This window comes from Hemiscyllium ocellatum, chromosome 31 (genome assembly GCF_020745735.1).
Source record: "Hemiscyllium ocellatum isolate sHemOce1 chromosome 31, sHemOce1.pat.X.cur, whole genome shotgun sequence".
Lineage (NCBI taxonomy): Eukaryota > Metazoa > Chordata > Chondrichthyes > Orectolobiformes > Hemiscylliidae > Hemiscyllium > Hemiscyllium ocellatum.
The window spans coordinates 36,773,440-36,798,640 of NC_083431.1; the positions used below are offsets into that span (position 1 = coordinate 36,773,440).

Sequence of the window (25,201 nt, forward strand, 5' to 3'; positions counted from 1 at the left end):
CCTTCCTCAGAAAAGGAGATCAAGACTGCACGCAATATTCTAGGTGTGGCCTCACCAAGGCCCTGTATAACTGCAACAACACATCCGTGCTCCTGCACTCGAACCTCTCACAATGAAGACCCACATACCATTTGCCTTCTTTACCACTGGCTGTACCTGCATGCTTACCTTCACCGACTGATACACAAGGACGCCTGAGTCTCACTGCACTCTCCCCTCTCCCAAGTTGCAGCCATTCAGGTAGTAATCTGTCTTGTTTTTGCTTCCAAAGTGAATAACCTCAGTTATCCAGATTATACTGCAACTTCCATTGATTTGCCCAATTACCTAACCTGTCCAAATCGTGCTGAAGGATCCCTGCATCCTTGTCACAGTTCAGGCTCCCATCCAACTGAGTATCCTATGCAAACTTTGAGATGTTACATTTTGTTCCCTCACCCAACTCATTAATATATATTGTAAATAGTTGGCATCTCTGCACTGATGCCTGTGGCACCCCACTAGTTACTGCCTGCCCGTTTGAAAAGGACCCATTAATTCCTACTCTGTTTCCTCTCTGCCATCAAGTTTTCTATCCATCTCAATACACAAACTCCCCAAATCTCATATGCTTTAATCTTGCACAGTAATCTCTTATGCAGGACTATGTCGAACGCTTTCCTAAAATCCAAATATACCAAGTTGACTGGCTCCCCTGACCTCCCAACTCCTATACTTCATGCTCTGACGAATAAAGGAAATATCTTCACTCTCCTATCTACTCACGACTCCACTTTCTAGGAACTATAAACCTGCACTCAAAGGTCTCTCTGTTCAACAACACTCCCAGGACCTTACTAGTAAGTGTGTAAGTCCTGCCCTGATTTGCCTTTCCAAAATGCTTTCCAAAGTTTCTTTTCTTTTGTGATGCAAGTTCTCAGGGAATTGAGAAATTAGAAAGGTTGTGCATCAGTAGATGGTGATGTATTGGAATATTGTATTCCTGTAGTTAAATAGAGAGCAAAGCAGAAAATCTCAGGATGAAACATGACAATGAAGGGCCAGTCCAATCCATTGGTACTTTTCATTTCCCAAGAGCTAGTTTCATCATTGCTAACTTTACATCAGCCCTTAAATAGAAATACCTTTACTGCATGTATTTTGCTCTGCACTATCCAGAAATATTACTTGCCACTTGTCCAGATGGCAGGGCTAATTGCCCAGGGTCTTGTTGCATACAGACATGGATTGTTTCAGTATCTGAGAAGTCATGAATGGTGCTAATGTTGGACAATTATCAGTGAAAGATCGCACTGACCTTTTGACAGAAGGAAGGTCATTAATGTAGCAGCTGAAGATGATTGCATCTTGGATGTTACCCTAAGGAACTCCTGCAGAGATGTTCCACTGCTGAGATGACTGACCTCATAATAACCATCTTCTTTGTGTTGGTATGATTCCAACCAGTGGAGAGTTTTTCTGATGCCTATTGCTGTAGTTTTGTTAAGGTTCCTTGAAATCTCACTAGGCCAAATGTTGCTGTAATGTCAAGGGCAATTGCCCTCGCCTCACATCTGGAGTTCAGCTCTTTTGTCCATGTTTGGACCAAACTTATATTGAGGTCAGGAGCCCAATGGCCCTGGTAGAAACCAAATTGAACCTCAGAGTGGATTACTCATTTGCAAGCAGTGCTCATCAAGAGACAGTTGATAGGACTGTATTGACTGGATAGAATTGTCCCTCATTTTGTGCATAGGGCATATCTAGGCAGGTTTTCACTTTTTTCACATTGTTGAGTAGATACCAATTTAGTTGCTGTACTCTTGGCTAGGGGTATGGCTAATTCTGGAGTGCAAAGACTTCCATATGTTGTCATACTTGGCCTTTGCAGTATCCAGAGGCTTCAGCTGTTTCTCAATGTGGACTGAGTTAGATAGGTTGAAGACTGGCACTTGTGATATTGCAGTCCTTAGGAGGATGGTAGAACAGGTCAGCCACTCAGCACTTCTGGTTTAGGATGGATGAAATGTGTCAGCCATATTTTGCATTGATGTGCTGGGCTCCTTTATCAATGAAGATACTTGTGAAGCCTCCACCACCTGTTGGTTGTTTAGTGGCTCCACATCATTTGCAACCTGATGTGTCCGAACTGCGGAGCTTCGATCTGATCTCTTCTTTGTGGGATTCAGTGGGACCTCAGCTTTCAAAATTAGAGAAAGAGGGGGGCAATGGCTGTTTCTCCCTGCAGCACATTCTCTCTGTCTGTGTTCAACACCATTTACAGTGCAAACTGAATGACATGACTTTTCTCTGAAAATATTGTAGACTTAATAAGTCCAGTTAAGTAGCTTATGTTAGAGTCATAGAGCTCTACAGCATGGAATCAAATGCTTCAGTCCAACTCATCCATGTCAACTAGATATCCTAAATTCATCTAGTCCCATTTGCCAGCATTTGGCCCATATCCCTTTAGCTCATCCTATTCATATACCCAACGTCTAAAACCTCAGTCGATATGATATGTATACTGGGAGCCACTGCTGCTATTGTACACTCTTTACACATTGGACCCAGGTCTGGATCGTATGACTGATAAGTTTGTCAGTGTTACCTGGAACCATTTCATGCTGGGATTCTAGTGTGTGTGTGTGTGTGTGTGTGTGTGTATATATATATATATTCACATGGTCTCATGAAAGCATGGAAGATTAGAACTAATATCTATAAAGATGACATTTATTGTTGTGGTTCTGTTCGCCGAGCTAGAAATTTGTGTTACAGACATTTCGTCCCCTGTCTAGGTGACATCCTCAGTGCTTGGGAGCCTCTTGTGAAGCGCTTCTGTGATCTTTCCTCCGGCATTTATAGTGGTTTGAATCTGCCGCTTCCGGTTGTCAGTTCCAGCTGTCCGTTGCAGTGGTCGGTATATTGGGTCCAGGTTGATGTGCTTATTGATTGAATCTGTGGATGAGTGCCATGCCTCTAGGAATTCCCTGGCTGTTCTCTGTTTGGCTTGTCCTATAATAATAGTGTTGTCCCAGTCGAATTCATGTTGCTTGTCATCTACGTGTGTGGCTCCTAAGGATAGCTGGTCATGTCGTTTTGTGGCTAGTTGGCGTTCATGGATGCGGATTGTTAGCTGTCTTCCTGTTTGTCCTATGTAATATTTTGTGCAACCCTTGCCTGGGATTTTGTACACTACATTGGTTTTGCTAATGATCCCAAGCACTGAGGATGTCACCTAGACAGGGGACGAAATGTCTGCAACACAAATTCCCAGCTCAGCGAACAGAACCACAACAACGAGCATCTGAGCTAAAAATCTTCTCACTAACTTTGAAGATGACATTTATACAGGGGAACTGAAGTCCCAAAGTACGTAGTGTACATATGGAATGCTAAAAATATATAATGTGGGTAACATTACGTAAGCATTTACTCTGGAATTATGGTGGATGTAATGCATAGACACAGTGTTCACTGTTTCATTTGCAATGTTGTGGACCAAATTGCAGTGCGGTTTAACAAATGTTGGAACTTATAAATTTGTTTTGTGTCTTCAGATTGATCATTTATTGTCTATATTTCAAGCATAAGGCCGTGTTGAAACAAACCCATCTAATTCGTTGTTGTATTCAATTTGCAGGTTGTGTGCTAGTTATCCCCAAAAACTGTTAGTTCCAGTGTGGATCACGGATAAAGAATTGGAAAGTGTAGGGACCTTCAGATCTTGGAAAAGGATTCCTGTAGTCGTTTACAGGTGAACATCTTAAATGTTAATTATGACTTCTATATTACCTGTAAAGAACTCTGTTTGAATGCATTTATATTCCAAAATGACCGAATTAGTTGGATTTATCAGTTTCCTACATCATGTTATTAATGAGTTCTATTTGTTGACAGTCTCCAAAAGATAATTAAATAACAAAACTGACAACTGCCTTCCTTATGGACCTTACAAGTCGCTAATAAAATTTAAAAGTTTGTTTAGAAGTTGATGGTTCTAGAATACATTTAAGCCAAATGTTTAATCTGTCTATATGAAGAGTAATGAGCTCTCCAAGTATTGTGATAACATTTCTCCCTCAGTATCTTTTTTTAAGAAAAGACTGCATGCAGTCCCCAATGTACAAATGTCTGAGTTATGAATACTATTACAACAAACCACGATTTAAGCAGCACTTTATGAAGTGGTACTCTTTATAAACTGGCAGATATTATATACCTCAAATACTGCACAGTTTACAGTATTATTCTGTCCTATTATCATAGTTTTTAAATTTATTTGCCTTACTTGTTCAATCAAAATATGAACAGTTGATTTAATTTTGAGTCAGTTTCTCCTCAAATAAGTCAAGAACAGCCTGTAATACTAGCCCAGACCTGTTGGGGCAGGCAGAGTCAAGAGATGATGCTTATAAAGAATAAAAGCTGAAAGAGGCAGCACCTCGAAAGCTAGTGCTTCCAAATAGACCTATTGGACTTTAACCTGGTGGTGTGTGTTTTTTAACTTTGTCCACCCCAGTGTAGCACTGGCACCTCCAACACACGCCTCATTGTGGTCTGTTTCCTCCTGGAATGAAACACAACAGGTATTAAGGGCTGTGAAAGTGAGTGGTACAAGTGTGGAAGTGTTCTGAATGAGTTCGTAGGCAGTGCAAAAAGCATGTAGAGCAAATGGTTGGGGTTGATGAGAGTGAGTGGGGGTCATGCTACAGGCAATAGTGAAAATATGCCTTGATGTAGCTGGGTTCAGTAGCAGAGATAGAATGAGCTATTGGACAGAAGATGGTGGCATCTGCACAGGAGGAGTGAAGAAGGACATTGACATTTTTGCAGTGCTATTCATTCCTTTAGATAGCTGAGACTGCTTTAATTCTGGTATTTGGATCAGGCTGACTCAGTTTTGTGCTGATGCTTCTACTGCTAGTTCTGGGGAAGAGCAAGTTCCAATTTGGCACCACCCCATCTAAGACCTCCATGACCCTGCCCACAAAGCAGGACCATGATTTCCCCCTTTATGTGATGTCCTAGGCAAATGGCAGAAACAATGTAAGACCACTCCAGACAGACAGTGTTTGCCTGAGTGTGCAACAAGCTTTGAAAGATGATGGTGGGCGCAAGAGGTGTGGTAAATCCTGATATCTTCTGAAAGGCAAGTTGTTCTTGGAACTCCTCACAGGAAGTTGAGGTGGAATAGACTGTGAAAGCTGTCATAGAGTCATGGTTAGAAATTATGGAAGTAACTTTTGCAAAATAGGATGAGAGAAGTCAGTAGGCCTCACTATGACAAATTCTCAAAGAAACCCTGCAATTTGACACTTGTTCAAACAAGTGTAAGATTCACTCCTATGTTTCTGCCTGCCAAGATAAATTCCTGGAAAGGAGTCTACTTTACCGCTCTTGCTAAATTACAACCTTTCTATAATGGTTCAAATACCAAGGTCCATAAACTAAATTAATAACTTGTAAATAAAATGGTTCATATTTTAATCTAATGGCTAACAATTGTGAAATAAATCATGAGGAAGACACATAGTTAAAAACACCTTTTGCAACAACCTGGCGTAGACCTTGTAGAATCCTTTTTAGCTGCTTATAAAATGCCCAAAGTTTGTTTAAACAGGTCAGTATTGGAAATGAACTTCATTATGACAATGCTATGATGCTTAGTGTTCAGTTTTGTCTCTCATGTTTGAGAAAAGGTGATTAAAACCTATTGTTTTTTTAAATATATTCTAAGAACAGGACCCAGAAAACATAGAAAATACTGAACATGTACAATAACCCAGTGCACACAGCCCCTTCAATGCATCTCAAATCCTAACCCTAATCCATCTTTATCCATGGAGTAAAAGCATTGCTTAATTTAGTATTGAGCTTAACAGATTCAAGCATCCCAACTGTACATCCTAATCGCCACACTTCTACACCATGCATGACCTTAGTCTTTCTGAGCGAGCATTAACAAAAATAATGCATATTTGTGCTGCTGAGCCCTGACTAGTGACCTTATTGAAAATTATATGTAGATTAAAAAAGTGTTATCGATGAGGTCCTGTGGTTAAGTGTGTAATATGTAAACAATGTAAAGAGAAATAGTTTTTGGTGGTTGAAGGGTATGCTAGTTCTAAAAGACTGTAAAAGAAGAATAAACTGACATTGTGTAATTTCAGTGACAGAAGCCAAAGACAACAGTTGCTTTGGTTGTTTGTGTTGCAGCTTATTGCTGAAACCAATATTCCTTAAATAATTTCCCATTTCATGAATTTGCTTGTTACCAAATATTTGTTTATTCATTAAGAATGGCCAAACCACTGTATCCTGCTGTTTCTGCTGCAAGCTCTTCTCCAGCCCATAGCAGATATCCCCACATCGTAACAGAAAATGACATGTGCACAGTTATTCAATATACACAGCTTTATTGGTGAAGCTCCAATACTAAGACATAGATGCCAAAATACTGATAGTCATAGTCCGTTCACAGTTTCCAAAATTCTGGATTTAGCACAGAAAAGAACTTGGAAACACTGTTTTAAAGTTAGGGGTCGCTCTTTTAGGGCAGAGATGAGAATTTGTTTTTCCTGAGGGTTGTCCAGCTTTGGAATTCTTGGCCTCAGAAGGCAGTTCATTGAATAATCTTAAGACAAGGCTAGGTAGATTTTCAGTAGGCAAGGAATCAAAGCTTGTCAAGGATAGATGGGATCAGGTCACCCACGAACTTTCTGAATGTCTGAATAGACTCACTGCCAAATTGCCTACATCTGCTCCTAACCCAATATTTGTATGTCATGACCACTTAAGCGCAGTACAGAAGCTAGCTAGCATCTGTGCAACAACACCGCAACAAGTGTTTCCGTGTGAGAGAGAACTTTTAAAAAGGGAGCGAAGGAACAAAAGGCTGTGGAGGATATCTTCAAATATTTGGTGGATAAGTTTGAAATACAAGTACTCTCGGCTACATTTTCTGTTTTCAACCCATGATTTTTAATTCACTTGAATAAAAACAGAAAATTACATGTGCACAGTTATTCAATGTACACAGATTTGTTGGTGAGGCTCCCGTGGAAGTAGAAAAACTGATAGCCATAGTCCATTCACAGTTTCCAAAATTCTGGATTTAAAAGTTAAGTTTTTGTTTACATTCAGTTGCAGGTGCGATGCTGCTATTGCCAGTTATCGAAATGCATTATCATGTTGTGCATTCTTGTTGAGCTGCCCAAGGAGTGCTGTTGAGGGCCGAAGGGCCTGTACTGTTCTATGCTCTACGCAATTGCATGTGTGTGAGACTTGTGCTGAATGTTTTGAATGGAAAATTATCTGAAGTATTTCATATCTTTCTGGTGCACCTGTTTGCAATGTCTCCACATACTAAAACTTCATTTTTTTTTTCTCTTCAGGCACCTGCGGAATGGTGCTGTGATATCACGTTGCAGTCAGCCTGAAATCAGTTGGTGGGGCTGGAGGAACGCAGATGATGAATATTTGGTGACATCCATTGCTAAAGCCTGCATTTTAGACCGAGGAAAACTGAGTGGAAAGAGCAGAAATGAGGGAAATAGTTTGTCCGACACTGACTTCGGTGAGATTGCAGACTAGGAACCTACCTTATGCCTAATTGAGAAACCTGAGCAATTTATGTCCCAGATTGCTTTGTATCTCCTTATGCCAATTCATAGCTACCTTCCTGCACCTCTTCAAAGTAGTCATTTAATGTCAATTAACCTCGGTGCTCTGTAGAGACAGCCCAGTGAATCTTGTTCTTTGCAACAATGTTGATACATATCCTCCCCTGTAGATGGCATTACATAGCTAGAAAGTAGGATTTTCCTCATATACTTAAAGGCTACAGGTGCAAAATGAATAATAGAACATGCAGCACTAGCTTATAAGTCCACAATTATTCAAACTTTTGGTCCCATAAGATGATGACATCAAAATTTAAGCAATTGTACTGGGGTGAGACCTACAAAGTATCTCCTTTTCCACCTGCAGAGGCATAGGAAGTCCTAAGTGGAATTTAAATAAATGTAAAGAAAGGAAGTAATATAGATGTATTTCAGATTTAATGAACCAAAACGTGGTGCTGTTTACTAATGGAATACTGCTTCATAATCATGATCTTCCACAATGTGGAATATATCCCAGCTACATCATTGAGGATAACAGATATTTGTTGCAGGAAAGGAGGGATAGCTGAAGCAATCAGCCACCACTAACTTTTGTCAGATCCGGAAAGGTGATGTATTATTGTAAAGCTATACTCCCAGGATTCTTCCCAACTTCCATCTGGTGGATAGTCTGTTGCCAACAAGGATTGAGGAAAGAAATAGAGGCAGCTTGATCCTTTGAAAAAAGAAAAGATTAAGAGCACCAGTGTGTGGAACTCATGTTACAAGGATTGACAGGTTAGATGCAGCCAAGCTGTTTGTTCTGGCTGCAGGGGCATTTTGGAACTAGAGTTTATGTTCTCAGAACAAGTGATCAATTGGCCATTTAGGACTAAGCAGGAATTCCTTCACTCAGAGGGTGAGTCCTTGGAGTTACCTACCCCAAAGGGCTGTGGAGCCTCAGTGATTAAGCATGTCGAAGACAGAATTTGACATATTTCCAAATATTAAAGATGTGAAAGGATATGGGAATGATGTGGGAAATGATGTTAAGGTGAAAGATCAGCCAATATCTCACTGAATGGCGGAGCAAATTTGACAGACTGGGATTATTTCTTCTGTTCCAATTTCCTATGTTCCGTGAGTTTAAGTGGATTTCTGAAAAAGCAACAAATGGGATCAGTTCTGTCAGGTTTGCAATCCATATTTAAAAATGCCAGAAATTGCAATTTTAGAATTACACTTCTTGGACTTTGTCCCTTGGGACCCCAGCTTGCTCTTGAAAAGTTCTTAGGCTACTTCATGAGATCAAACTAAATCTCCCCTGCTCAGAGATCTCAGAATCTGCTGATTTTCAAATGTTTACTACTAAAGATTGCTGCCGATCAGTTACCTTTAACTAAAACTACTTTCGGTCTTTGACCTTGGAAGACCAGCATGTCAGTCTGAACTCAGTCAGTTCAGGTGTGGGGTCCTTCTGATACACCACTGTGGATGGAGGGCAGAAGACTCTAATCTTCAGCAGATTTTTTTAACTGACCATTTTGTCAGAATTTGAAGTAGAGAGTCAAAGCAGCAAGTATGTCTTTTTTTTAAATTAACTTGTGGGATGTGTATGTTGTGGTTGTCCTTGAGAAGATGGTGACAAGATGCCACCTTGAACTGCTGCAGTTTATATGTGATAGGTAGACCCACAATGCCATTAGGGAGGAAGTTTCAGGATTTTGACCTAATGACATGAAGGAACAGTGATGTATTTCCAAGTCAGGAAGTTGAGGGGCTTGGAGGGGAACTTTGTAGCTGGTAGTGTTCCCATGTAGCTACTGCCCTTGTCCTTCTACATGGAATTGGTCATGAATTTGTAAGGTGCTGTCTAAGGATCTTTGACAAATTTCTGCAGTGTTTCTTGCAAATAGAACATATTGCTGCTTTTGAGCCTACTGGCTTGCCATAATTCTCCTTGTGAAGTCTGTTTAATTTCTAATGGTGGAATTATTTGTGTGTTATAGGTTATAGTTGGAAATGCTAGCTGATGTTACTGTCCACTAAGGATCAAATTGATCGCTGGAATGAAGTTAGAAATTAAAATGTAACAATCTCTTCTAGATTCATCCATATCCTCAGGATCTGTGGCAGAGGGTGGAGGGGCCCCACAGAAATTGCTTATTTTGGATGCAAGATCATACACTGCCGCTGTAGCCAACCGAGCAAAGGGTGGAGGTTGTGAGTGTGAAGGTATGCATTATGTGTTAACTCAGCTTGTGCTCCTGATCCTGAGATATACCTCAAATCCTTTGCTCCATTAATTTATACTGATCAAGCTTTAAGCAGAATATGGTAGGAGAGTTTTTGTTTGCCTACATGGACAGTAAGGATAAAGACTAGCGTAGGCATGCTCAGGATGTAATTCCTCAGAAGGGGAAACCTAGGGGAAGCTTAGTGTGCATGTCACAATTTATAGGAACTTTCCGGTCAATTTGTTCATCTGTCTAAGGTTAGTAGATCAAACTTCTAAATCCTTAAACTGCAGTTATCAATAGATAACATTAAGAGTCATTAGGGTGTAGGTTTGCTCGCTGAGCTGTACGTTTGATATCCAGACGTTTCATTACCTGGCTAGGTAACATCATCAGTGGCGACCTCCAAGTGAAGCGAAGCTGTTGTCTCCTGCTTTCTATTTATATCTTTCTCCTGGATGGGGTTCCTGGGGTTTGTGGTGATGTCATTTCCTGTTCATTTTCTGAGGGGTTGATAGATGGCATCTAGATCTATGTGTTCGTTTATGGCTTTGTGGTTGGAGTGCCAGGCCTCTAGGAATTCTCTGGCATGTCTTTGCCTAGCCTGTCTCAGGACAGATGAGTTGCCCCAGTCGAAATGGTGGGTTTTTTTTCATCCGTGTGTAGGGCTATGAGGGAGAGGGGGTCGTGTCTTTTTATGGCTAGCTGGTGTTTGTGTATCCTGGTGGCTAACTTTCTTCCTGTTTGTCCTACGAAGTGTTTGTGGCAGTCCTTGCATGGAATTTTATAGATGACATTGGTTTTGTCCATGGGTTGTACTGGGTCTTTTAAGTTTGTTAGTTTTTGTTTGAGAGTGTTGATGGGTTTGTGTGCTACCAGGATTCCGAGGGGTCTTAGTAGTCTGGCTGTTATTTCTGAAACTTGAGACCATAAGACATAGGAGTGGAAGTAAGGCCATTCGGCCCATCGAGTCCACGCTGCCATTCAATCATGGCTGATGGGCATTTCAACTCCACTTACCAGCGTTCTCCCCGTAGCCCTTAATTCCTCGAGACAACAAGAATCTATCAATCTCTGCCTTGAAGACATTTAGCGTCCCGGCCTCCACTGCACTCCGTGGCAATGAATTCCACAGGCCCACCAACCTCTGGCTGAAGAAATGTCTCCGCATTTCTGTTCTGAATTGATCCCCTCTAATTCTAAGGTTGTGTCCACGGGTCCTAGTCTCCTCGCCTAATGGAAACAATTTCCTAGCGTCCACCCTTTCCAAGCCATGTATTATCTTGTACGTCTCTATTAAGTCTCCCCTTAATCTTCTAAACTCCAATGAATACAATCCCAGGATCCTCAGCCGTTCCTCATATGTTAGACCTACCATTCTAGGGATCATCCGTGTGAATCTCCGCTGGACACGTTCCAGTGCCAGTATGTCCTTCTTGAGGTGTGGGGACCAAAACTGGACACCGTACTGTAAATGGGGCCTAACCAGAGCTTTATAAAGTCTTTGATGTATGGTAAGGTAGTTAGGGTTTCTGGCTGTGTTTGGTCTGCTTGTCATGGTTTGTTCTTGAGGAATCTGCGCATTGTGTTTTTTGAGTATCCGTTCTTCTTGAATACGTCGTCTAGGTGGTTCTCTGTTTTTTGAAGTTCGTCTGTGCTGCAGTGTGTGATGGCTCATTGGAATAGTGTTCTGATACAGCTGCGTTTGTGTGTGTTGGGATGGTTGCTGGTGTAGTTAAGTATTTGGTCAGTGTTTGGTTTTCTGTATATGCAGGTTTGTAATTCTCCCTTGTCATTTCTTTCTACTCTCAAAAAACAAAATGCGCAGATTCCTCAAGAACAAACCAAGACAAGCAGACAAAACACAGCCAGAAACCCTAACCACCTTACCATACATCAAAGAAGTTTCAGAAATGACAGCCAGACTACTAAGACCCCTCGGAATCCTAGTAGCACACAAACCCACCAACACACTCAAACAAAAACTAACAAACTTAAAAGACCCAGTACAACCCATGGACAAAACCAATGTCATCTATAAAATTCCATGCAAGGACTGCCACAAACACTTCGTAGGACAAACAGGAAGAAAGTTAGCCACCAGGATACACGAATACCAGCTAGTCACAAAAAGACACGACCCCCTCTCCCTCATAGCCCTACTCACGGATGAAAAAAAACCACCATTTCGACTGGGACAACACACCTATCCTGGGACAGGCTAAGCAAAGACATGCCAGGGAATTCCTAGAGACCTGGCACTCCAACCACAAAGCCATAAACAAGCACATAGATCTAGATGCCATCTATCAACCCCTCAGAAAACGAACAGGAAATGACATCACCACAAACCCCAGGAACCCCATCCAGGAGAAAGATATAAATAGAAAGCAGGAGACAACAGCTTCGCTTCACTTGGAGGTCGCCACTGATGATGTTACCTAGCCAGGTAATGAAACGTCTGGATATCAAACCTACAGCTCAGCGAGCAAACCTACACCCTAAACCTCAACCTGAGCTACAAACCTTGCATTAAGAGTCATCTTCCTGAAAGTGCCATGTATAATGAAGATTGATTAATTTTAAACCATTTAAAAGTTACTTTCAGTAATGAAGCTATCATTGATTGTGGTTTTAAAAATTAAACAAATCCAACAAGTATTTATGTGCTCTGTGTTCTCCTTTGAAGCCAAGGTGATGTACTAAAAGGGCAGCTCAGAAAGCATGTTTTGTTGATGTATAGCAGCAGAAAACATGTTACTTAACAAACAATACAGAAGCCGTTCAGAAATTTAGGACACGTCATATCTTTTAGATAGCACCAGCTCCTGGGATTGCTGTTTGAAGCATAGGATCCAAAAGAAAGAAATCTATATTCTGAGTTGTTTGTTAGCACATATTAAGTGAATTGCATTGATATAAATTTAATATTTTTATTGGTTTTAGTTTTGAAGCATTTCTTAGAAGGCAGGGTATAAACTTGAATGTATGATTTTTACTTCAGAGTGCCATGAATCAGAGGGACTGCATCTTTCAGGGGATAGATGTTAGCATACATTATTCCTTTGGCTATATTGGATTTTTGATATTAGATTTGGCCTGGGGAATTGGGCATGAATGAAATGTGAAAAGACATTTTAAGATGTTTGATGTTGTCTTGTTTGGCGCAATCATTATATTTAGTGCCTTGAAATCCATAGATTTGTTGCAACACTAAACTTACTTGAAATGATGGGAGTTGAGTAATAAGTTATGACTTTGAAAAGAAGGCGAAAATCGAATCGCTGGTTTCTCTCACAGACCGATCAGATCACAGAATTGTCTCACCAATTCAGTATTGGAAGCCAATTAATTATGATCATTTAATAACCAATTGAATACTTCAATGAAGGGTCTTTAGGATCATTCTGGTTGGATGAATTAAGATCATTCATATGGGTCTTACCTGTAAAATTATGACAGGAATTGATGATTATTTTCCTTGTCCTATATTGTGATACACTAGCATTGGATACCAGCTTTCTGGGGAGACTGTGTTTAACATGGCAAGCTAGTTATCCAAGCTTTGTATCAGGTTCAGCTTGTTCACATATTGATGAGCACTTCTGGAGTAAACCAATCACTTGAACAGCCATTAGGTGCTGCGCTTATCAAGATAATAGGCTTTCACGAGAGAGTAAACTTGTTGGGCTGAATAATTCCTTTGCCTCTACTTATCTTTGTGAACTGCAATTTTGTGATCCGTGTAACCTATTAATTGGAGGAGCGCGATTTGGCTAGGCTTTTTTCTGTAGACCTTGGCAATGTGTAAATGCTCCCTGAATCCTCGACAGTACCACCAATGTTGCTACCTACTCCACCCTGATTTTCTGACTCTTGTATTTACTGCAGAATATTATCCAAACTGTGAAGTGATGTTTATGGGAATGGCAAACATTCACTCAATCAGGAACAGCTTCCATTCACTCCGAGCTGTCTGCAGTCAGATGCCAGATCCTGGAAAGTGAGTGCCATATTTCTACCAGTGTAAGCAGTTTCAGGGACGAAGTTACATATCTACCGATCTCATTACTTGTTCTCTTCAGAACATACAATCTTAGACTATATGTATGCAGTTTTATAAAGCATGTGCTGACTGAATTGTGTATATACATATGAATGGTTAATTTCTTAGCATCTTTTTTGTAGAAATAAAAGTCTTCCACAGGGAGAAAGAAAAATGAATGGTAAACAAAACTGATGAAAAATCTTATTAAAAGGTGCGTTTTTAAGGAATGAGGAAGGGTCAATGGAAAGAAGATCTTAAGGAAGGAATTTGTGTGTAGGGAGTTGTAAATGGATATATTTGTTTTGTGTTAGTAGGAATGTGATAACTACTTTTGAGTGAACTTTAACAGACTTTATTAAACATAACTATTTACAAAGCACAGTAAAAGGGGACATGCTGCTGCAACCTAATAGAATTGGCCTTCATTTCTGTGAGATCTGGTGTCACGATGACATAGTTTCTTTTGTACCTGCTCAGTAGCAATCCTGAGAGTAATGATACAATTCCCTTTATATTTTGCCGAAGTTCCTTTATTGTATCCCATTTAACAGCTAGCATTTAAACATGTGCAGTTGACTCTTTATTCCACTTGCCCAGCTACCCCCATCCACCCTCCATAAGTCTCTGATTGAAGACATTAATCTCCAGCAGAATTCTCAGCTTTCAGTAGGGCATACGGGATGCATGGTCAGACTTATTGTCTGGGAGGGTGAGCACAGGAATGAACATTGTACTGCAGCTAAGAGTGTTTCTGTAACTCCCTCAAATAAAAGTGCATCATTGTCATTGAGGAAAGATACTTGTGGATCAGGGTCTACACAGTTTTCTGAAAACCGGTGTGATCTGCAGGCATAATGCCCAATTTAATTTACTCTCAGATGTTTTTTCAGAAGGTCATCTTTGTACTGCAGATGAACTTCATCCCGAACACTCTGTCACACTGGTAGTCTTCTGCAAACCTGAATTCCTTTCCTTCTGAGGAGTGTCTTTTTTAAGTATAAGATCGTCACTCAATTGCAAGTGAAAAGTTTCATCAGCTAATAGTGCACAGTGATGTTTGGGTTTTGGCCATCTCCAAAAACCCGAGACAGTCGCCTCCTTCAGTATGTTGTACCAATTGCAAGGGAATATTGGCTATCTCTGCAATTAATTCCTGGAAACATGCGTCAAGTTTTGCTTTTGTAGTCTCTAAAATTTGATTGCATTGTGTCACTGCCAAGAAGTGGACTTTTCTATTTTTATTTAATTAGACTTCAACGATCGTTGTTGAATTGTGAGCTGTTCAAGATCTTAGATGCTCTAATCTAAGCTCTGTCAAAGGCATTCCACGTTATTTTAAAGCTGTAAACTTCGATCCCTGGGTAAAACATCTCAAGGGAGTACGTCACATGTTGATGTTTTGTGTATATACGTAATGCAGCTCATCAATTTCACTTACTTCCATTGGTGACTGAACTAGTCAGCAGTTTTGCTTCTGCATGCCTGAAGTGATGCGACTGTCTAGACAAGGAGAAGTTTCTTCTGACTGTGACTGCAGTTGTTGTTCATGCCTCTCCTTGAAGACTCTCTGACATAGGGAAAACAGTCTTATCTCTCTTTGTTTTTGTTTCCTCCTCCATGAAAGGGATGATTCTCTTTTACAAGAGACAGCTGAGGTTTCTGGAACTGTCAGCTGAATCCATAGTTTCAAACCCCTTAAAATGAATGATATTGGCCCCCGAAATGTATCCTGAAAGAGCAAGCCAGTGTCTGCAATGTCTTCTGGCGGCTGGTCACCATCTTTGGTACTTTTGTACCCTTGACTTCTGTAGTTTCTCCCTTGAAAGTTATTATTGGAAAAACTGCCTTTGTAGTCCTAATGCTGAAGAGTCAGCAGTGGCGAGTGATACTTGGCGCATTGAATCAACATGGAGATAGTTAGAACTGCAGATGCTGGAGATCAGAGTGGATAAAGATTAGATTAGATTCCTGACAAAGTGGAAATGGGCCCTTCAGCGCAACAAGTCTCCACACAAGACCCATTCCCCCCTCCTATATTTACCCCTGACTAATGCATCTAACACTATGGGCGATTTAGCATAGCCAATTCACCTGACATGCACATCTTTGGATTGTGGGAAGAAATTGGAGCACCTGGAGGAAACCCACGCAGACACGGGGAGAATGTGGAAAGTCCAGTTGCAGTTGCCAGAGTTGGGAATTGAACCTGGGTCCCAGGTGCTATGAGGCAGCAGTGCGAACCACTGAGCCACCACACTGCCCCGAGAAAAGCAACGACAAGCACAGGCCCTGCAAGTGCGAACCTGCCACTTGTGAACACCAGTGATACACCTGGTCAGTGTCAGGATTGAACTCACGACCTTGGCGTATTAGCACCACGCTCTAATCATTTGAGCTAACGGACCTACACAAAAGGGGGAGCTGGATAAGGCACAGCAGGTCAAGCAGCAACATAGGAGGAGGGGAGTTGATGTGTCAGGTCAGAACCTTTCATCAGGAGTTGGGGAGGGGAAGGGAACTGCAAAATAACTGGAGGGGAGCACATGTGGGGCAAAGGTGGATGGATGGCGATTGCTGGATGCAGTTTGAAGGTGGTTATGATTGATCAGAGGAAGGGTGGAATGGATAGGTGGTAAGGAAGATGGACATGTAGGGTCAGGTTAAGGGGGTGGGGTGGAGAGGGAGGGCTGGGCCTGCGTTGAGGTAGGAGCTGAGTAAATTTGGAAGCTGGCGAATGCCATGTTAAGACTCTATGGTAATAAATTCCAAGGCAGAAGATGAGGTGTTCTTCCTCCAGTTTGCGTGTGGCCTTGTGTTGACGGCGCAGGAGGCTCAGGATGGCCATAAGAGGTGCAAAACCTGACCCACATCTCCCCACTCACCTCTGTCCAAGGCCCCAGAGAATTATTCCAAGTCCGGCAAAGATTCACATGCATTTTGTCTAACCTGATTTATTGCATCCATTGCTCCCGATGTAGTCTCCTCTACATTGAAGAGACTGAGTGCAAATTCACAGAGCAGTTCAGGGAACATTTATGGCCCAGACGCTCCAATTAACCCCACCTTTCAGTTCCCATCCATTTCAACTCCCCCAATGACATGTCTGTTCTCCACTGTCAACATAAGGCCACACACAAACTGGAGATAGAACACCTCATCTTCCACCTTGAACGCTTAGAACCATATGGCCTTAATATAGAATTCACTAGCTTCCAAATCTCCCCACCCTGCCCCCTTAACCTGACCCTACCTGTCCATCTTCCTTCCCAGCTATCTGCTCCATCCTTCCCACTGATCACTACCTGCATTCACCTATTGCCATCCCACCCATCTTTCTCCAGCCCCATCCTTCTATTAATAAAGGTTAATTAATCATTGTCTCCTTCCCCTCCCCCAGTCCTGATGAAAGTTTCTGACCTGAAACATTGCCTCCTCTGCTGCTGCTTGACCTGCTCCACTCTTTATCCACATTGAATCAACTTCAATGCTTCCAGTGTCTTCTAACAAAAGAATATTTTGGGGCGGCACGGTGGCTCAGTGGTTAGCATTGCTGCCTCACAGTGCCAGGACCCGGGTTCAATTCCTGCCTTGGGTAACTGTCTGTGTGGAGTTTGCACATTCTCCCTGTGTCTGCCTGGATTTCCTCCAGGTGCTCCAGTTTCCTTCCACAATCCAACGATATGTAGGTTAGGTGAATTGACCATGTTAAATTGCCTGTAGTGTTAGGTGCAGGGGTAGGTGAAAGGGTGTGGGTTGCTCTTTGGAGGGTTGATGTGGACTTGTGGCTGAAGGGCCTGTTTCCACACTGTAGGGAATCTAAAACAATCTAAATCTAACGCAATGTATGCAACTCTACTTAAGAAACAAAGCGTAATACCTTGGAATGATGTACAGGGTTTCTGTAATCTCTTTTCCTTTGTAGCAAAGTGTAGCATGCAACGGCCCTTTCACTCTGATTTTAGTAACTTTGGTGCCCCCAAATTGAATAGAGGACATTCCAAGGTATTTTTTTCGTTAACCATGGCATAGTCTCCAAAAGATTGCCTGCATCCATCTCTGTACCAATTGGAAGTTTTCTTGTCATTTGCCTTTATATCTGCACAGCAGAAATTATCCTATGGATCTATATGATCAAGCAAATCAGAATGTTGCAGTGGATTTGGAGTAATAGATTTTATTTTGCCTCACTGTTCCTTACAGTTTGGACACACTCAAACTGCTTTGATCAGTGTTTAATTTGCTGCATAGGTGTGATATGATTTCTCTCTGACGCTTTCTTTTAGAAAAAGGAAACTGGAAAGTTGGGTTACCATCAGTTAGGTTTCTTAATGGCATCAACTGTCCCCTCTTTCTTCATGTGCTTGCTTTAATGACATTTCTGAGTGTTGTTCCTTTCACATTCCTGCACATACCTTTGCTTAACTGTAATAATTCATTCACCACAGCTGATTTTATTTTTTCCCCTGTGCTTATTGATGTATTCCTTTGTCTTTTGTTGACAGTTGGCTTTCAGCTCTGGAGAGCACCAAGTGGCTGCAACACTTATCTGTGATGTTGAAGGCAGCTATACTGGTGGCAAACGTGGTGGACAGGGAAGGCAGGCCAGTCCTTGTGCACTGCTCTGATGGATGGGATCGCACTCCACAGATAGTAGCACTGGCCAAGATTTTGCTAGACCCTTATTATAGGACGATTGAGGTATGTTCAAGTCTTTATTTAATCATGTTGATTTCTTTATGATGCAGTTTGCTACATGTTCCGTGCAATGATTTAGAATGCTCCAAACTGACTCGATATAATCCAAGTCTGCTGAATGCTTGAAGCCCATTGAAGAGCTCATCTTCATTTCTTCTGACCAAGCTCTTGAAAGTGAAAGATGTTGTGTTTAGGATAATTTCAGGAACTCTGACTTGACTGAAAGAAAGACAATTAGACAATATGTAAAGAAGAGTAATGCATTCAATAACTGAAATGAACAATGCTTCTGTCCTCTTTAATAGTTTGAGAGTAAGCTTCAACTGAGAGACTGGACTTCAATATTTTGCTTTTGCTGCATAATTTGTTCAGAATCCTGAGCAGGGCAGCACAAAAAGTTCATAAACAGGACTAAAACAGGGAATAGCTTAATATGAAACAGGCATCCAAAGCTGATCCAGGCAGGTAGGAAAAGGGCAAAGAAATTGAAGCTAGGAAAGTAATTTAAACCGCAACAATCTTCTTATCAAAGGACATAATCATCAAGTAATGTAAAATTTGTGCTGTTCTTTAGAAACATTGTCCTGAAGTTCTGTAACTAGACGAAATTGCATTTTAGTGATGCTTAGTCTTTTTTTTATAGAAGACTCCTTTTTGTTAATCCTTATTAAATTTAAGTCAGCGCTAATGGCTGGGCCACCAGGTAACTAAGTTTGCTATTTGCATAAGTTTCATAAATGTAACTGCCACCTTTATCTGTATAACATGTTAATAAACTTAAAAAAGCAAAGCTGATCAAAGCTACCCATAGAATTAGGACTCATTGGTATAAAATCCACAATTTGCTTTTTACACTTTTTTTTGTGAGCTTCAGGTTCCTCAGAGATACTCCGTCTGCACTGCCCACCTTAACATAGCACCCATGCAATATTTTGCATTCATTCCAGCAAACCTATGACCCTTTGCATTGCCAGGTAGTGCTGTTAGCGTTTTGGGCCTGAACATCCTCCATTTGGTTGAGGTTGCCCAAATCCATTTCACAAAAGGAACATCACATCCATAAAGCCAAAGATTTTCAGCCTGTTAATGGGTTGAATTTGGATGTGGATATGTAACTTATCTATCGTAATTATAGACAGTGTTGCAACTGGAATGACATTTATTACAATAAAGCTGTTGTTATTATTGTCCAGATATTCATTTTAAAGTAATGCCATTCATTCAGAGTAACTGAGTTAGATTTGTGATTGTCATCTAGCACAAAAGTGGTATAAAGGCAGAGGATTTGTTATCGCCATAACAAAGATGCTGTAAATAACTAGCGACAACATGATCTCTCTGACTTCAGAAAAGCATTTATACATTTTTTTAAATGGGAATGTGATCGTGAAAACATGACTCCATCAGTGAATCTAAGGGAAAATAATAGAATGGGAAACCACTGTTAATCTGAAACATTGAAAGTCAGTGGATCCGCTAACATCTGAAACAGACATGGCTATTTAAGTGAAGTCCCAGCATCAGAAGTGACTCCAAAATTATTTTATTTTTCTTTAATTTCCTAATGAGTGGTATACAAGTTTTAAGTCAATATTGTACATTTTGTCATTTTATTGCATCCTGCCACTAGAGTTTGAATACAGTAATTCTGTTTCTTAATTTACAGGGATTCCAGGTTCTGGTGGAAACAGAGTGGCTAGATTTTGGTCATAAGTTTGGTGATCGATGTGGCCACTCTGAAAATCTGGATGACTTGAGTGAGCAGTGCCCAGTGTTTTTGCAGTGGCTGGACTGTGTTCATCAACTTTTGAAGCAGTTCCCTTGTCTCTTTGAGTTTAGTGATGCATTCCTTGTAAGTATTCTATGCAATGAGAATTGTGTTTAATCAGTAAACAACTCGGTTTTTACATCCAAACCAACCTGCAATTCTTTAATACCTGTTACCTAATAAAATCTCTAAGGTTTTCACAAAAGCATTTATATATAATCTACATACAGCAATCTTAGGACAGATGGCCAAAAGCTTAAATGGAGAAATGTGCCTTAAGCTACCTGAAGGGAAGGAAGAGGGTTAGCCAGCTGCTGATATTTACAGAGGGAATTATTGAGCTGAGAATCTAAATCACTGAAGGCATGTTCACTGGTGGGGCAGTTAAACTGGAGATGCTCAAGAGGCTATAATTAGATGTGAAGGATTGTGGACCTGGAGGAGATTAAATTGAGAGGTTAAAGCCAAAATTAAACTTCAAAATTGATGTATTGCTTGGCCAACTGAGATCCAGTGTAAGTCGTCAGGCATGTATTAGGGGTAAGGAATGAATTCAACTTGGCAGCCTATACTCTTATAAAATGCTGATAACTATAGATCATCTCCTAGAAGAATACTTGGCTCTCTGTAAAGCTCAATTCCAAGACAAAGAAATCATTTCCATATCTGACAGACTCATGCAGCAACTTTTTTCTCATTCGTGGGCAAGATGCAAAGAAAAAATTGTTTAATGTTCACTGTCTCTCTAATAGTCTTAATTTTTTTCTCTGGATTTTGTTTGGTCTCACTCAATATTACTGTGATAGTTTGTTCTTTACAACTTCTTTCTGTGTTCCAAATACACAATCCAGCAACATCCTTGTTTCACCTAGTTATTTATTAAGCTGTCACAACAATAGATACCTTTGGACTGCTCCTTCAGATTTGCTGCATTCATCGCAGTTTCAAAACCTAAACTTGGGTACGATAGTTCGAATAACATTTTACATTTTGAATCTTGTTCGCCTGCTGTTTGATCATGGACCCTTCAGATTTATTTCTCAATTGATAATATATGGTCAAGTATTTATTAATATTGAAATATATTGTTGGAATTTTGTACCTGAGCCCACTGTCCTATTTATTTCTCCATAGGTAAAGCTGGTGCAACATACATATTCATGTCTGTATGGAACATTCCTTTGTAACAATAGCAGAGAGCGAGAGGCACGCAACATCTATAAGCGCACATGCTCAATCTGGTCACTGTTGCGAACTGGGAATAAAAACTTCCAGAACTACCTATACATCCCCAGTGGCGAAACGGTGAGCACCATTCAAATCAATCCTAGTCAAGGCCACCCTAAACTGGACTGTTGAAATACAAGCCTAAGTCAGTCAGGTATGGAGAGAAACGGAGTTTACATTTTAGGTTGTGATGCCCTATCATCAGAACTGATATGCTTGACCCACTGAGTATTTCCAGCTCTTTGTTTTTATGATCCTAAAAGTAAGTTTGTTCTGAGTTATCTCAGCATTGAGTAGGCAGGGATAGTATACATGGCTTAGAATCACACTGGGTGATTCTTTTATGTCAATGGTAATCTTTATTGCTGTTATGCAATGACAGATGAGAAATTGTGCTAAAAATGTTTTTTTTAATTAAAAGCTGTAATTTCCTTTGACAGGTTTTACACCCAGTGTGTCACGTTCGGGCACTTCATGTGTGGACAGCTGTGTATCTGCCTATTTCATCCCCATGTGTGCCAGCTGGCAGTGCTGATCTCTGCCTTTCCCGAAGTGGAGCAGCAGAGGAACGAACTGGAAAGTCATTGGACCGGTGTGTAGACTGTGTTTACTATACTGGTCAGTTGTATTGAAGTGCAGTTAATCTTTATTGTGCCTTCACAAATCAGATTAATGCAACAGCTTTTGAGAGGATTTGGATGCGTTGAGAAACCAATCGTAATCCAGTGAACTTTTAACAGATTCGTGGAGTGGTGCATTTAAGATCCCCATTCTGTCTCAGCAAGTCATATTAAAGACTTTCAAAGAATAATTTACTTGGTTCTACTCATCTGCTTTATCCCCATTTTTGTACATTTGGTTTTCCATCAAGTCTTTATCCAATTCCATTTTGAAGGCTACTTTTGAATCTGTACAGAAGACTCCATTAAATGGAGTATGGTATGGTAAATATTCTAACCAGTTGTGCAAAATGTTTGTCATTGGCTGCTGGTTATTTTCCCAATTACTTTTAATTTGTTCTCTCTAGTTATCAATCCTTGCATTTATTGGAAGCAGTTTCTTTATTTACTGTATCCAAGCACTTAAACCCATCTATCAAATCCCTTAGCCATCTTTGTCGTAAGAAAATAACCTCAGCTTCTCCAAGTCATCTATATAACTGTAATGTCTCTCCTTTCTTATCCAGCATCTCACCATCTAATGATGCTCCTCTTGAGAGTCAACCCCCCCCCCCCCCCCCCCCATAGCTGCTCCATACTCAACAGATGGAGTTGCTGCAAAACTATTGCAGTTAATTTGGAAAAGAGACAAGTTTCAGTGAAGTATTCAGCTTCTCCTGGCAATTGAGAGCAGTAGCAGTTGAGCATTGACCAAAATTTGCATTCACTGCCAGTAGGGAAGAGGGAGAGAATGAAGCATCAGTTGATGCTGTAGGTAAATCTGTTAAGAGACCAAATGTAACAATAGCTTACAAAGCTGAACTCTACCTCCTAATCATGAAAGACTCTTTCTGAAGAATAACTTTGACAGCCCTGAATTAAACTGCAAGAGTCCTTCAGAAGGGTCTCTGGACCTGAAAAGTTAACCCTGGTTTCACTCTGTAGATGATGCCAGACCTGAGATTTTCCAGTAATTTCTGTTTTTGTTAATAATTGTTTACTTGTAGCTAGTGTCTATTTGTAAGAAATACTAATTCTTGTTGAGGAGAGAAACCTGGTCCATGCTGTGTCAACCTGGTGCTGAAAGTCAGGCACAATGGGGAATTCTGCATACTTTTAAAAAAATCTTTTGCTTTTGTGATAACTCCAGAAAAGGTGAAATTTTATTTCCAGTGTGCTTCCCTGGGGAGGTGACCATATAAGAAGTAACCCCATACATGCCTTATGGAATGCTTTTTGAAAATCCTTCATATATGATATTCACCATTTCCACTGATCTACTTTGCTTCTTACACTTTCAGAAATTTCTTGCCCTTTCTTAAAACAGTGATGCTAATATATTGTTGTCTAACCATTTAAAGTTCTCGCAAGTGCTGTACTACCATGATCTCAGTAATAGATTTTATCATTATCCCTACCGCTTATGTCAAACTAAATAACCATAGCTCCTTATTTTCTCTGTCTCCTTTTCTTAAATATGTCTGATATCTCCCAGTCCACAAAATCGTGCCAGAATGTAGGGAATTGTGGAAGATCAGCAATGCATTCGCGAGCTGTGTAGGCACTTCTTTCGGAACCATTCATGTATGCCATCAAGTCCAGATGCTTTGTCAACTTTTAGTTGTATTAATTTTTACAGCACTTTATTTATTTCCCAGTAAAAGCTACTTTGTTTCTCACTCATTAGATCATTAGTCCTCTGCCATTTACTGTGCGTTTTTATGTTTGTATCGTGAAGACAGATGGTAAATGTGTGTCTGGCATTCTTTTTATTCTCCGCGATAATTTCTTTCTCTGCCTCTGAGGAATCCATTTTGCTCCTCTTCATTTTTATGCAGTTATAGAAGCCTTTCAATAAGTTTATATTTCTTACTGGTTTACTCTTGTATACGATATTTTCCCTCCCAAGTTCTTAGTTATGTTTTGCTGATTTTTAAAACCCTCCATACACTATTAGTAATCGATAACTTGCAAATCTCCATGCAAGTCCAGTATCAGTAGACATCTGTTCTTGAAATCCTATGATGAGATATGGGATTTTATTGTGAAACAATCCGTAAAGTAATTGTAATGAGAGCAAGTATTTGGAAAGAGCTAAATTCGCTAAAAAAAAATCATTGGGTGGCTGTGGAGGAAGAAGTTAGAACCTGCAGATTCTTCTTTGACATGATGTGAATAGTGGTAGTCAGTTTCCTTCCCTCCATGTCACGTTCACTTGGATCGTAAGCATGTTTTAAACTGCTGGTGTTCTTCCTTTCCCTCCCATCTTTTGTGTGAAATGGAAGAAAAAGGTCTTCATCAGTGCTGCTTCCTGTGCTCTGACCAATATTTGTCCTTCAATCAATGTAAACAAAAGAAATATGGTCATTGTCGCACTCCTAAGTGTAAATTGATATTTCCTAAGCTACAGCTGTGGCTGGACTTGAAAAATATTTAATTCCCTCAAAGTTGCTTAGATGGTTGTGAAAGTTACTATAAAATGCAAGGTTTATTTATCAGTGAAACTTCTAAATCCGTTGTCAGTAGTTGACTTGTCCCTGATTTAAATAAGAATTTGAATGACAGAGCCGATAAGTGGAATGAGATGAATGTGCTCTAATCAAGAGCAGGTATTACAATAATCAGACACCTTGTATATGGTCAATGCTGTTAAGTTTCTCTGTGCAGGTGAAGCAAAAACATAGATATTTGAAACAATGAAATTATTCCTGAAAATTAACATTTCTAATCAACAACTTTTAGAATTTTTTTCTGCTGAAATTGAAAAACAAGACCTTAAGGTATTTCATACAAGATGTTTAATTTCAAGCATTTGTTTTCTCTATTTTGTGTCCAACTTTTGAAATCATTAGAAACTTGCTATATTTGACATGGAGCAGACATCTTTAGAGCAAACATAAGATTTTGGAAAGCCCAGATTAAAATATATACCTATATTAGATTAAAGTTTCTTCATTATTAGACTGGATTGCCACTGC

The 25,201-nt window shown here is 40.3% G+C and overlaps 1 protein-coding gene across 7 annotated transcripts in view; it reads left to right on the plus strand.

The window, feature by feature from the left end:
• The window catches only part of mtmr4 (myotubularin related protein 4), a 148,687-nt gene that overhangs the window by 98,332 nt on the left and 25,154 nt on the right, over positions 1-25,201 (plus strand). For all 7 annotated transcript variants that reach the window (XR_009646392.1, XM_060848451.1, XM_060848453.1 and 4 more), the window contains 8 exons: positions 3,626-3,739; positions 7,380-7,561; positions 9,696-9,824; positions 13,718-13,829; positions 18,377-18,572; positions 20,236-20,421; positions 21,472-21,642; positions 22,005-22,156. Coding sequence is in view for 6 of the 7 variants with exons in the window: in XM_060848451.1 (XP_060704434.1) it covers positions 3,626-3,739; positions 7,380-7,561; positions 9,696-9,824; positions 13,718-13,829; positions 18,377-18,572; positions 20,236-20,421; positions 21,472-21,642; positions 22,005-22,156 (1,242 nt within the window). In the remaining variant the exon portion in view is untranslated. The remainder of the gene's footprint in view (positions 1-3,625; positions 3,740-7,379; positions 7,562-9,695; positions 9,825-13,717; positions 13,830-18,376; positions 18,573-20,235; positions 20,422-21,471; positions 21,643-22,004; positions 22,157-25,201) is intronic.